General features: G+C 37.4%; 1 protein-coding gene across 3 annotated transcripts in view; it reads right to left on the reverse strand.

The window, feature by feature from the left end:
* The window catches only part of FOCAD (focadhesin), a 96,557-nt gene that overhangs the window by 46,229 nt on the left and 35,661 nt on the right, over window positions 1-14,667 (reverse strand). For all 3 annotated transcript variants that reach the window (XM_032095771.1, XM_032095770.1, XM_032095773.1), the window contains 4 exons: window positions 6,470-6,574; window positions 5,423-5,524; window positions 4,168-4,298; window positions 2,455-2,581 (listed from right to left, as the gene is read on the reverse strand). In XM_032095771.1, the coding sequence (XP_031951662.1) occupies window positions 2,455-2,581; window positions 4,168-4,298; window positions 5,423-5,524; window positions 6,470-6,574 (465 nt within the window). The remainder of the gene's footprint in view (window positions 1-2,454; window positions 2,582-4,167; window positions 4,299-5,422; window positions 5,525-6,469; window positions 6,575-14,667) is intronic.

Consider the following 14,667-nt stretch of genomic DNA (forward strand, 5'->3'; position numbering starts at 1 on the left):
AAGCTTGCCACCGCACAAAACACTGACTTCCAGATGGGAAAAATTAAAAGCTAAATTATACAGATGATGAGGAGAGACAAAGCACTTCTGCTTCAGGTGACCTACTGCCCTAAAAGGGTGAGAAGTCTTAGGAGAAAAACAGAGAACAACAACATTTAAACGGAAAGGGGATCTAAAAACTGTACTTAGCAATTTTATTCTTGACTGTTTCTTGGCTTGCATACTCTACTTGATACATGAAATCAATTAGATGCCAGAAGAGCCTCATATGAAGTACACTAGCTTCTGTTGAAATCACTGGAGAAAAAACAAATTACATGCCGAGAAACAGGAAATGTGATCTGGCAAGAACTGCGTGGGTTTTTTCCATTTTTGATGTGCAAGTCACTGTGCATTATTCATTAAAGATGTTTTGTTATACCTACCAAACAAGAAGTTGGGGCGGGGGGGAGGAGGAGGGAGCTAGCCCTTCTTTCAAGTCCTGCAAAAGCTAAGCTTATACTATTAACACCATTCATGTAGGATGCACTTCGAGCAAAGTCACTACCTTTATACAAAATAATTACTGCAGCCAGCAGAATGGATAACTATTCTTACACAAGAGTGAACCAAAAAAAAGAAATCAATGTTACAGCACATTTTGTTACCACATTACTTTTACAAAGGAGCCTTTCTGAGACTCTCAGAACTGAACCCTGACAAAGCCATAGGTGTATAGGGTTCCATCATCAACTGAGTGAACACTATACGTATGAAAACATAATTTATTATTCTGGTTCAGAAGTTGACTGAAAGTTACGTGCTCTCTAAAATCTTACACCTAAGCAGCTGCACACAGAAAAGCTCGGAGACTATATCCCTTTCCCTTAAGTCACTGACAGAGACAGAAAACACCGAAACAAAACCAATCTCTATGATTATGTCCTTCCTGCACTGCAAACTAGAGTCTAAATAATAAATAAGAGACAGACTAAATAACTTAACCCAAATGGTCACCCAGCTTGCCAAACCACAAGAAAACTCCCTGTTAAAGTTTCAGAACAGCTAGGCGGTAGATTTGGTCTCCCACAACATTACACTGTAGTTGGGGAAATAAGGCGAGTTGAATTTGGACAGGAAAAATTGGTAATGTCCACGAAGTCTGTCTGTCCATCTTCCTTTCCTCCTTCCTTATATCCTTCCTTCCTTCCATCCTGAGTAGTCTTAGCTTTCCAGTCCTCAACAGTGGTACAGTATACATCTGTTTTCAAATGAGGCTATTAGAGTAGGATGTGACATTTATCATATACCTAACACCTGCTTCTTTGCAAGACAAAGTCTAAATATAATCCAGCCTGGGAAAAAACTGATTCAATACCAACGCCAACATTCAAGAATCTATGCGACCTTAAGAAGAGCCAAATTCCACATCAAAGGCAAACAAAAAATTACCCTGAATAAATTGTTTCTTAGCAGCCATTGTCTGAAGATTTTTAATTATACTGAATACTGGTATCTATGAATGATTCACTGTACTGTTCATGAACTGCTAAGTGATTTCAAATACCGTGGCAATGGGTGGCCCTACTGCAGTAAACACTGCAGTGAAAGTGTATTAGTGGAAAACATTCTCAGCAGAGAATGGGTAATCAAATATTCCTGCAGGATATAATCAGTCCACTACTCTGATGGCCTGTACAGTACAGCTTGTCAGTAGTAGATTCACAGCATGACTGTGCCTGTATCACAACTCCTGCGATGTCACTGGCTGGGATGTGGATACAAAGAGCCTTGTCCCCTAACTCAGAGATACCATAGCATCGCAGTACTATTTGGGTTCAAAGGGACCTCAGAGTATTTCCAGCCCAGACTCCTGCTCAGAGCACGGTTACAATGAGATCAGATCCAGTTGCTCAGGGTTGTATCCAAAAGGAAGGAGAAAATCTCCAGGGGAGGACACAGCACAGTCTCTACGGGCAGCTTGTCCCAAAGCTTACTTGTCCTCTTCATCAGTAAGCAATACATGCATTATGGTAAAAGAGAATCCTCCCAGCTGTTAGTGATTTCACTCCCTATCTGGTACACTCTATGAATGAGACCCAGCAGGGCAGGCCAGCAAGAAGACACAAAAATTAGATTATTTAAGTGCTTTTCAGCCAATCAGAATTATGCACCAAACAGTCTTTCTTTTCAAATCTCAAGGCAAGATGCATGGAAGGACGTCTTTGCAGCAAATTGCAAAGCTGATTTAAAATTTCAGCCCACGCACTGAAGGGCTGATCGCCTGTAGCAGAAGGTCACAGTACAACTTCCCAGGAACTATGAACTTATGTTGGAAGAGAGGAATTAAATTTGTCAGAAGAAAAAGAAATTCTGCAGCAATTCAGTGTACTCTTAAAAAAAAGCCAACTGGGAAAAAAGTTCATGAACCACAAGCAAAACTCAAAACACAAGGACGAGCCAATTTAATCTTACCTCAGCCTCACAAAGTGCCCGGAGACCCTGTAATACTATGGCAGCGGGTGAAGCTTGATCAGGTTTTGTGCATTCATTTAATACCTGGGAAATTGCAGCCAACATGTCTGCTCCATGCTGGTATGGTCTAAAGGAAAAAACCATGAAGACAGAAGGCAATATTCACACATACACACAAGCTATAATTTATACACAAAAATTTATTAAGTACTGCTTCTGTTTAAGTGACAAGTAAAACTGCCTAGAACTGGGAGTTCACACAAAAAAAATACAAGGTGGATATGACAGAGAGCTCTAATGGCTGAGTGACACAGGGAATTAAATCAGCAGGCATCAAGTTCCAAATAAGAGATCATGGAGTGGTTAAGTTATAGATGGTTTTATCTAAGCATGTTGTGTACACCAAAAGATGACAAAATTCAAGAAGGGACTGAGAATGGAAGTCCAAATGTGCTATTAGAGACACTATTTTACGCTTCTTTGTTGCAGTCTCCTGCAAGTAATCACTACTGTGTATTGGTGGAGATTCTGGCACCAAAGGTTTTCTGTCCCTCTTATATCAGATAGCTACATTTTTCCGGTTTTTTTTTCTGCTGCAATGCCCTTTGTCTTTCCCTCAGTGACTGCATGGGCTGCTTTAGCTTTCCAGTCTTTAACTATCCATTCAATTTTATTGTGTTGTGGTGGGCAAGGTGTTCAACAGTTCCTCATACTATCTCTGTAAGACATTCTGGTAAAAGGTATCTGGTAGGTGACTTACATGCATGGTAAATTGTGACTTATCTATTTGCTCACACTTTCTTCCAAATAATTTCTACATGCATGAAGAGTGTGCATACACCTGAACTCCAACTATACCATTTACCTGGCAAAAAGAGTATTACAGGTGCATTGTGATTTCGCTCTTGCTTTTCACTTTTAAAAAATTTCTTGAAAATTACTGTTTGGCATAATGGAAAAAGGTTGAAGAGGTAAAGGAAAAGATCTTTTCTTTAGGACCTTGGTTTTTTAGTTGATGCTTAAAAGATATATGAATCTTCTCAGCTGTTAGTAACTGACCTTCAAGAAGAAAAGTGAAAACTGGAACCCAAGGTAAGTGACAAATAGAAAAGGTTATATTGTGCACATAAAACCAGGAAGTAAATACCAATGCATTTAAAATTACTCTTTACAGGAACTGTAAATTATTATCAAGTACTGATATTCATGGATTGTTAGAGCTGAAAAGATTCAATGTGTCATCCAGTTAGACTTGCACAACCACTGTATTACATGTGAATAAAGACCAAAAATGTGCATGTGACAAAATACGCTTTTCAGAAAAAACATTATATCGTTCTTTGAATAGATCAAAAGAGAGACCATTAGCTGTTTCTTCCATTTTTTCATCTCTCACTTTTTCTAATTTGGAAGTGTTATGCCTGAAGTTTCTATCCTGGATCAGTATAGGATGCACCTTTTGTTCCAGGATGAAGGCCATTTAATTTTAACAGCATTTATACGTATGTTCTATTAGTCATAATAGAAAACCCCAAACTTAGTAGCTGCTCAGGTTGGCAACAGCTGAGTCAGTGTCTCAACTAGAAAAATACTACTCAGAATTAATGTATCAGAATAAGTAAAAATAATGATGCAGCTTTTCTGAAAACAGCTGTTTTATATATACATAAAGATATAATATATACAAAGATATAAGATGGCTAACACACTTACCTCAGCCTACATATATCTCTTATACAAGCAGCTTTAGCAATCAGCTTTTCCCATTGAGCATCTTTGTCAACAGACACAGAGGGCATATCAGACATCGCCAAGAACTTCTGCAGTTCTGGGTAAATTCGATCCTAGAAGAGATTTCATTTTAAAATGATCATCACACCTTCAAAAGTGTGACAGGATTTTCAGTTGGTAACACTTCTACAGGACTTCTAAATACCACTTTGATTTTTATTATTGCATACCATGTTTTGCCTTTTTTCATTATTGGACTCTAATGCTACATTGAAATCTAAGCAGCTTTTGCAGACCACATCTCTACTGCACCTTTAAAAAATGAGAAGCAAAGGATTGTCACATAACCTGTGCTGGTTTTGGCTGGGGTAGAGTTAATTCTCTTCGCAGCGGCTGGTGTGGGCCTGTGTTTTGGATTTGTGCTGGACACAGGGTGGATAATACAGAGATGTTTTTGTAACTGCTGTGCAGGACTTACACACAGCCAAGGCCTTTTCTGCTTTTCATGCTTCATGCTGGGGAGGAGTTTGGGGGTGCTTGTGAAAATGGGAGGAGACACAGCCAGGACAGGTGAGCCAAACTGACCAAAGGGGCATTCTAGACCATATGACATCATGCACAGGATATAAAGTGGAGGAAAGAAGGAGGAAGGGGGAGATGTTTGGACTCATGATGTTTGTCTTCCCAAGCCACCATTACACGTGATCTTTCTCCTGGAGATGGCTGAACACCTGTCTGCGCATGGAAAGCAGTTGAATAATTCCTTGTTTTGTTTTGTTTATGTGCACAGCTTTTACTTTCCCTATTAAACAATCTATCTCAACCCACCAGTTTTCTTCCTTTTACCCTTCCAATTTTCTCCCCAGTCTCACTGGTGGTGGGGGTGTGAGTGAATGGCTGTGTGGTACTTGGTTGCTGGCTGGGGTTAAACCACAACACTAAGGTCTTGCTCTTACTGCACGTAAGGAAAAGCAGAAAGCTGTCCTTCAAACAAATGTATTTTCTAATCCCAGTTTGAGATCTCACGAAATGAAAAATAAGTTTCATGAAAGACATACTACTGAAATTATTTCACTAGAACAAGATCAGAATAGGCACCATTAACACCATTTATGTTACAGTGCTGATAATGACATGCTAGTAGCAGTAATGCTCCAAAATTATTTTCTTCCTTCATTAGAGATAATGAAGTTTTTCAACTGGACTTATTACAGTGACACTACAAGGATATTCTAACCTGTCTTTCCCATAACGATGTCATCAGCCGTGAGGCAATTGCTCTGAGCTTTGGCGTGCTCCCCAGCATGTGTATGGCACGTAGAATCTGAGCTACACAAACCTGAAAGAAATTTTTAACCAAGTGTTGTTGTTATTTTGTATGTCCAAGGACAAAGACTAATCTACAAATCACTGTTTTACAACCAAGTACAACCAGGAAATAACTGTCCAACTGGAATATCAGAAATAAACTGAAAGTCATTTTCCAAAAAACTTTAGCAAATAACAAGACCAAGAGCATCCTCTCATGACATATATAATGATCATACAGTGTAGACAGTAAAGCGTAATGTACATCACACCTTAAAACAAATATCATATTCCATCCAAAATACTACAAAGTAATGGAGTGTGGGAGACAGAGGAGTAGAAACTCCTGCAATTAAAGGAGGCTTTGATTTACAACCCTGGAAGAGACTAGGTCTGGCTTAATTGACAGAGATTTGTGAACTTTAAGCAAAAGGATTACAAACTTGTATTCCTATCATTATAAGTAAAATTGTACACTGGGTGTTTTGGTGAAGGGTTTTAAAATATAATAGTGTGATTTTATATAGTTTAATTTAAGAATGTAAATGGTATAACAGAGACATCATGTGTACGTGACATGAGAAGTTATTGGTCAAGACATAGCTGCATTGCACTGAGAAGTGCCACAGGTTATTAATCTAAAACAAAGTGTCGTTTTAAGTATCTATTGGATTAGAAAATTATAAATTACGATGTAACCCTAAATCTTGGGACTAGTCGCCATTACTCGGAGGTGGTGTAAAATCTCACGCCTTGACTGATGCGTTTGTTACTTTAAACAATAAATTCATGTAATTGCATAGTCCCATCCCTTAAAGTTGTTTTCCTCCGACACGTGAAAGTGTGGGAAACGGACAATGGAGAAGCTTAAAAATCAGTTAAGCATGTTATGCATTGCTTAGTCTAAATAATTTTTATAAATACATGACCTTTTATTGATACAGTTTTCATTTTACTGAAAATTTTTCATTCTGACCTTATGTACACCGAGTGTAGGCAATGTATACAATATATCCCTGTAAAGTGCAGGCTCCAAAGGTCTTCCCAATTTAAATATCAGAACCGGGATCAGATTTGGGACCTGAAATAGAACAAATGTATGAAATAAATTGGAATTTGCAAAATTTCCCAACGTGACACCTTACAAAACACAGTGAACTTGTCCCAACATATTAAAACTCATATCTTTTATGTATTTTTTTTGCCTGTATATATGACTAACCTGTCATATAATACAATATAATTTATTGCATTCTTTACCATATGGTACAAAATTTCCAGAGGGCTGCTGCTGAAGTGACAATAAAGGAAAGGAGACTTATTTATCTCCATTCCCTTTTTAATCAGATTTTCAGTATTTTCACACCTGCAGGTGCTAGAGTTTTTTCTTGTACACCTCCTTATCACTGTGTGATTAATCCTAAATTAAATCTACTCAGGACGTCCTCATTTTATTCCCAGCTTCGTTTTATGACTACTTAAAACACAAACACACAGAGACACACAAATATATATGCTATTTATACATGATACGTATATATACACATGTATATATGTACATATGTATATATATGTGTGTGCGTGAGTGGTTTATAGATAGTGGTTTAAAAAAAATGGAAAATTCTGCTACAGCATTTGTTTCAACATGCTTTTTTACATGAGCAGATGATGACATTTTTCACTGTAAAATGATCTGTCTCAGTCCACAGGAAGAGTAATAATTAATAATTCAAGTACTCTTGGATTTTGTATACTTGGCTCTGTTCTGGTTCCAAATCACAGACCGAAAGAAAATACTGTTTGTTCTACAAGACATCACTGTCTTTACAGTTCAGCAATCTAAATTTGTGCTTCCACAAACTTAAACTAAGTTCTGAAATCTGCACTTACCACCTAATTAATTAACCATAAAGCATTATTTTTTTCAATTTTCCAAATAGCACTCGACATTCTCAAATAGAATAAATCCTTTTATAAACCAAAAAATTTCCAAATTTTTGGAGAATTGACTAGTCTTCCTCTTTCTCTATTTCTCAAGGTTGTTGTCTACCTTCTACAGAATCAATCATCGCCTATGACCTGCCTAGAAAGAGGACAGGCTTTATGTAAATATTTCAAAGCACAGTCAATAAATAGAGTAGTATCCATTTGATTAGCTTTTCACACCCAAACTTAAAGCAACTTCCCATCAGCAACCTCCCTCCCCTTTCTTTCAAACTTTTGGATTTAAGAAAAGCTGGACTGTTTTACAGCTTCTGTTGTGTCCTGATTTTGGCTAGGCTAGAACTAAGTTTCTTCACAGTACCTTGTTGGCAATGATTTGTCAACAAAACAGTGTTTTTGTCAACAAAACAGTGTTGAAAACACTGATGTTCCCAGCTGTCATGATATTCTTTAAAGTAGAAAAGGGCATGGGGGAAGTAAGTCATACCACTTCTCTAGCACATGGCAGAATTGATTAATGTAAATTCTGGTCCCAGTTAAAATTCAGCAACAAGATGTCTGCATTAATATTGAAACACAGAAAAGTGAAACCTGCACTTAAAACATGAGATTTAATTTGCTGCCCAACCTTTTCTTCCCGCTCCCTAACTGTAATGATTTGTTTAAGCTAATCTCTGCACAAGGCAGTTGTATTTCCCCATTTTACCCATGCCAAAGGCACAACAGCATTGCCCGAGAGAAAATTATGTACATTAGTATACAGGAAGAAAACTAAAACTAATTTCCTGATTAAAGAGAACCCAAAAGAAGACTTGAGTGCCAAAGGCTCAACATGGTCAAAGCAAGACCCTGCTTTGGTTAAATCAAGCCCTAGGTAACGGGGAGATTGCGCAGAAACCAAATAATACAGGTAGACAAAAAGTCCCCTTGAATATAGGAGACTTGATAGAGGAAAGCAGTTTTATTTCTGGTCACCTGTTTTACCTTGAGCGTCAAGAAAAAAATACATCACCTGATCTACTGTTACCTAAATCTTTGAATGATACAAGGTAAACTGCAGGGTGATGAGTAAGCAGTGGGCATTCGGTATCTTTGGGGTAGCAGTAATCATTAACACTAACACAGCGACCTGCATCACCATGTTAAGTTCCAGAATTCTCAAGGAGGTCCTCCAGTGGATCCTCCAGTGATCCACTGATACATAAGTTTTTCATACAACTGTTAACACATACGAGTAGGGAAAAAATGTCTTCTAAAAAAATTACCCAAAATGTTTTGTATGCAGCAGAATAATTGGAGGGCTCTCAGCTCAGAGGATAAGAGGATTTTGTCAATTCTTTAAACCCATATCCATCCCTGATAAATGATGTGCTGGGCAAATAAGCTACAAAGGACAGCAGTAGAGATGACAGATATATCATTATAATGATCAGCATCCTTATCTAAGTTGCTTACTTCCTATCTCTTCCCATAGTACCCCTTCTGCTTCCCAGAGGCAGGTTCTTGGGCAACTCTGTTTCATCTTAAGGTAGTTCTCTAGTCAGTAGACTACTTCCTTCATTTTTCTCAGTTGTAGCTACACTGGACTACACATGAGCAGTGAGACCAATTGATATTCAAAATAAATGATATTCATAATCCTTAGTTATAAATAGCATTCAAACTCTTTAAAGTCAGTCTGCTTAAGCCCAGCCTTCATCAGCTGTGATGGGAAGCTCATTTCAAGTCCTCTGTCTACATTAATTATCTTGTTATGAAGTTTATTCTACAGTAAACATATATTAAATCAAAGTTCTACAACAACTTTTACACTAACATCTAGTAAACACATACTAAGTTTGATTTATGAAATTCTGAGGAAACATTTAAGCACGTGCTACTGTAAAGACAGTTATAAACTTCTTTAAAAGTATTATCCTTTACAGTCTGTTTGTTTTGAACTGTATATTTCAATTGTAAGATTAGGAAAAACTCCAAAATGTTCTGGTACAGCAAAGTTGCTCCTCTCTTCATCGCCCTCATATAATGAACAAACAGTGCTGGGATTAATTTCAATACTAAATTTATGCTACATCTTCATCAAGGGTGTAACAGCTCCACAAAGCTGATACGAAAATTCACTAGTTCTCAGTAGGCAGGAAACAGCTTCAGAGTGGGACGCATGCTGCCTGTCAACACCGCCTTCTGCATTCCATGTGGTAGCAGAGGATGCAGAAGTTAGGTCAAGTCTGTCATTAGGAATCTGAAGGAGAGTTTCAAGATCATGTTTTTTGATTTTAAAAATAATTTGCATCACAAAAATGATGCTAAGGTTCCCCAACAATTCCCACTTTCAAAATAAAACTAAACATGTGATACAAAATGATATTATTTAATAAATACACCTGAGAAGCATTCTCTGCCATTTGGTGGCCTGATTTCTTTCTTCTGAGCTATGGGACAGCTGTTCTTCTTCAAAACCACAAGCTAAGGGAGGACAGCAAGTTCCATTTCTGGGCTGAATTTTGGCAGATCAACCACCAACCTAGTTGTCCAGTAGGCAAGACAGTGAAATGAGAAGGCTTCTGAAAGCATATAGTACTCTGGCACTTCTTGCTTCAATGAGCAAGACAAAACCACTGGACAATTCAGACAAATGAAGGAAAAAATTTTTCAGATAAGTGCATAAATGTAGCTAAGTTTCTGTTTATAAAACTATAAAATACATTTCTCTCAAAAATCAGAAGCACTTTTTAGAAAACACAAGCCAGGTCTTCAAAAGTTTCATGTACTCTAGCGGGATCCTAATCAGTAAGTTACAACCATGAAGAGTCTGTTCACAAGCTCGGACTATGACATGATTGTTTCCCTACAGCTACTCACTAAAGTTCACATAATCAATCAAACAATAAAAGCATCAGGCACCATCTGAATGAGCCAAATTCAATTCAACATATCCTTAACTTAAACACGTTTGCTACATGAATAAAAATGTATTTTACTTTTCTGGGTATTAATGCACTCCTAAACCCCAAAGAATAGAAAATAGTGCATCTTCAGATGAATTTCCCAGGAGGTGTCATTTACCACTAAAATAGTTCATTTCAGCAGTTGAAAGACCATAAAAGAATACATGTCCTCTATAGACTCATAATCCTCAAATAACAGAAATAGATCTTGTGTTACATTCACCAGTGACTTCAGTCAGATGATTTAATTTCTTCTCCTCGCAGCACAGCAAGGGTTTCACAGAGTGTAATAACCATTTCTGCACAAGACAATTCATCCAATTAGAAAGACTGTATTGTCTTTCTTAAGTGTCTCTGCAGCCTGTGCAGCAATTTGACTTCAGAAAACCTAACAGCCCATGTACTACTCTTCATTCCTCAGCCTTTAAAAAATTCTCCAAGACTTTCTTCCATAGTGAAAGTCCAGAACCACTACTCCAAAGTGCTTCAGCTAAAACCAGATATAATATAACCATTAATCTTGCAATATAAAAAGGCTTTTACTCAGCAGGGAAAGAGGAGATACATATAGAGAAATAGTCTGTAGCCTCTCTTCATGGAAGAAAACGGTAAGGAAAAAAAACCCAAAACAAAAATAAAGCATAACCAGAACAATGTCTGCAAGATCAACTATGGTAATTATTTTTAAACTTAGCAATGCTTTTATGTGCTCCATCAGCTTACTTCAGAGACAACTGACTCCTTATAAAAACAACATTCAGTGTGAAAACAGGAGCTACTGTTAGTGAGCTCTGTGAAGAGCTGGAATAAACATGAAAGCAATGAGGATGGCATTCTTGATGCACGTTCTCTCTTTCTGACTGTCTTGTTTTGAAACACAATTCTTCAACTCAGATTTTGCACAGCAATCACCTTTGACTTTTCAATCCAATATCCACAGCTACAACCACTGTGTCCCTTTGTGAATGACAAAGAAACAGAATGTCACTAGCCGCAGAAATCATGACCATCTAGATCACTTTAAAAAACCCAAACAACCAACAATAAAAAAACCCCACCACACAATTATTTTTATGCTATAACCTTCACCATGACATTTCAGCATTTCTATATATTCTGCTGGAGTACAGGTAGTTCAGAGTTTGGCTCCAAAGTGGACAGTTCTTAATTTTGCCCTTTAGATATTTAACTAAACTTCTGCAACATTAAGTGCTGAAGTAGTAGCTAGTAGACTTCTAGCCCAAGTTTGATTTGGACATGGTTCACAGATTCAAAGAATTCAGAATATACCTGTTATGCCTGCCACAAATATCTGGCTTTACACCGAGTGTTTAAGTGCTGCTAACACCAAAGGAACAGATTCAAGTTAATACAGATGTGAGTGCTTAAAAATAAGATTGGGCTTAATAGCCACTTTTTGCTTCCTTCTTTCCATACCTGTCCTCTGACTTCCTTCTTCTTCAGAACAGCCTTCTAACTACTATGCTGCACACCACCTTCCACTGCATCCTTCAGAAAGTGCCCTAAGGAACTGAAGACTCAAAAGGTCTAACACGTTTGTTGTGATGAGTTTTTCACTTTCTTAACCTACATTCCAACCACTTACTTTCACCATCTTTTATAAAGCACCATTTATTTATGTGGAACTGAATAAAACAGAGAACCAAATATAGCAATTCCCAAAGTATAACTCTACCATCAATATGTTAGCGATAGTTGCCGTTTCACTGCTGACTGAGTTTATTAAAGTAATCAGTTATTTCCTCCATCCAGGAGCTTCAATGCTTTCTCCCTCCATACTGTTACTGCAAGAGAAAGATGAGACAAGTCTAAGGTAATCCTTCCTGCCTTAGAGAGAGCATTGAACCTACAAGAAACAATGTGATAATCTTTCAGTGTAATAATCTCTGTGGAGCCATTAAGCAGACTCAGAATTAAAATAACTTGTCAGAGACAAGACAGATGCCAGGTGATGCCGAGTTCAAATGAGCCAGACAGTAAGTTCAAGTTTCAAAGCATTAAAATATTTTGGAGTAAAATATGTCATTTAAAAGATAGAAATGCATTAGATATTGCTAACTGGAGAATATGGTGTCCTTGGTTGCACTTAACTGAGGACTAGGAACAGAAACATCATCCCAACGAAGCACACTATTTTTCCCACACCAAATTTTCAAATACTGGCAGATTAGCAGAACATTTGCTATATTACCAATTACATTGATTGCTTTATGTGGTACTACTAAAAAGATGCCTGATTATGCTACATATTTTGCAGAAAAGTATTTTAAAGCCCACAGCAATTTTAAAAACTAAAAGCTCTCCATCTGCAAGCCTTATTAGCTGACAAAATGTGATCCAGTAATAAAGTATCATCAAATCAGGGTTTGAGTTCTGCATTTTTGCAATGGTTTCTAATTCATGTGGGCCTCTGCTGATCGCTAGGGAAACAAAAAATATGATGAAGTCTGAACTTCATCTTCTCATTCCCTCTGGACACAAGCCATGCTTCCCAGAGTCAGGGAGGACTTTTTCATGAGCCTGCAAGGTTTCTTAATTCGAAGGTAGTCTGACCACCATAGTCAGCTCAACAGGATATGTCCATTAATCTTTCTTACTGTATTGATGAACAAAAGCTTTGCCTTAAAATGAGAACAAACAAAGTAGAAAAAACCCCTCACATAATGTTAAGCACGAACAGCTTCAGTTTAAATTACTCCCCCTGTATCTGTCTAAAGCTTCTGTAATTCTGCTGACTTACTCTTTGATTTGTCTCTAAATGTGTTCATTTAAAGTCAGTGGAGCTATTTTAAGATTACTCCAGTAAAATTCACAACAGTGATTCCCTACAGTCAGGCTTCAGGCCATTCTGCTCAGATACTGTATTAGTTCAGTAGTATTTTTTCAGCAAGTTACTGCTTTTCTTGTATGGCTGGTAAACTGCATTTCGAACAACTATATCAAATAGTTAATAAACAAAGCATTATTCCTTTCCCCTTCCTGTAATATGCCACTGATTCATCATCCAAATGAAAGACCCAATGCAACAAAACAGGTTAGAGAGTTCACAAAAACAGAAACCCACTCTAAAAGACCTGGAGTTATCTTGGTCATTTTTACACAGCTAGCTAGGCACAAGAAGACAACTGCCTTACTTGCAGCAGTTTGGATCAGAAGTCAAAGAAAGGTTCCCACAACAGGGCAGATGTATGTCTTATCTACCCTTTTCCTAGAGAATAATTAATTTACAAGGACTGGGACCTGGATCCCTGGTTACAAACTATTTAATGGACATGTCAAACTACTCATAGTTGAGGTGTACCACTCATAGTTTTGAAAGCTGACTTACAGAAACATTTTCAAGAAAAAACTAAGTTAAAGAAGAGGTATCCAGGTGGCTGTGTATCAGCTCAGCTCTGCTTTTACACAGAAGTGCAATTCATTTTGCTTACTCCTGACCTTTGAACACAGGCACTTCCTACTTAAGTGAGAAAATGAAGTTTTAATAACTACTTTGCAAAAAAAAAAAAAAAAGTTGGTTAACAAAACATCAATATGTTTCCTTATGCTTTGTGTCTTCCCTCAAAAACCTGTCTCAGTTACAAGAGGCAATATATCTGGAAAACTCATTTCTGACTCCTGGCTTAGGATCACATTGTCATGGTCAGATCACAGTTTTCATTACCTCTATGTTTTACATTCTGTCCCTTTTCATTGATTAGCTCTGCAACAAGAGGTCTAAATGGCTTGTAGGAGTTAAAAAGTGTTATATTCCAGCAAAACCATCCTACTTCTAACCTGTCTGCTTATTGAAGGATTTTTTTTTTTTGCTGGAGTAAGATTTTTATGCTATCAGCTTTCCAACACATACTTAAATAATAGTCAAAATCGTAACTTTTTTTTAACTCTTCTGCTGTGGAGCATGCAAACTCTTTGAGAAGAAGGCAATTTTAAAAATCAATTTAAAAAATAAGGCCTGTTCTTTGGCATAAATTAAAGCTGAACCAACACTTCTCTTCTTATTTTATAAAGAAGTTATGGTTGTTTCTGTACAATGCCTTCTGCATTACGCTGCTTTTCCAGATAACATCCTTTATCCTTCCAGATTATGTAGGTAAGTTTAAGCATCCTCTATAATTCTACCTTGATTCAGTACTGAAGCAGACAGACTATGCACATACCTCTAAGAAGCAAGAATAAAGATGTCCCAAGGGACTTGGCAGTCTTCCAGTAACCACAAAAAAACATAGAGAATAATTCCTAAGGTCACCAGAAGCTAGAA

This window comes from Corvus moneduloides, chromosome Z, assembly GCF_009650955.1.
Source record: "Corvus moneduloides isolate bCorMon1 chromosome Z, bCorMon1.pri, whole genome shotgun sequence".
In the NCBI taxonomy this organism is placed as follows: domain Eukaryota; kingdom Metazoa; phylum Chordata; class Aves; order Passeriformes; family Corvidae; genus Corvus; species Corvus moneduloides.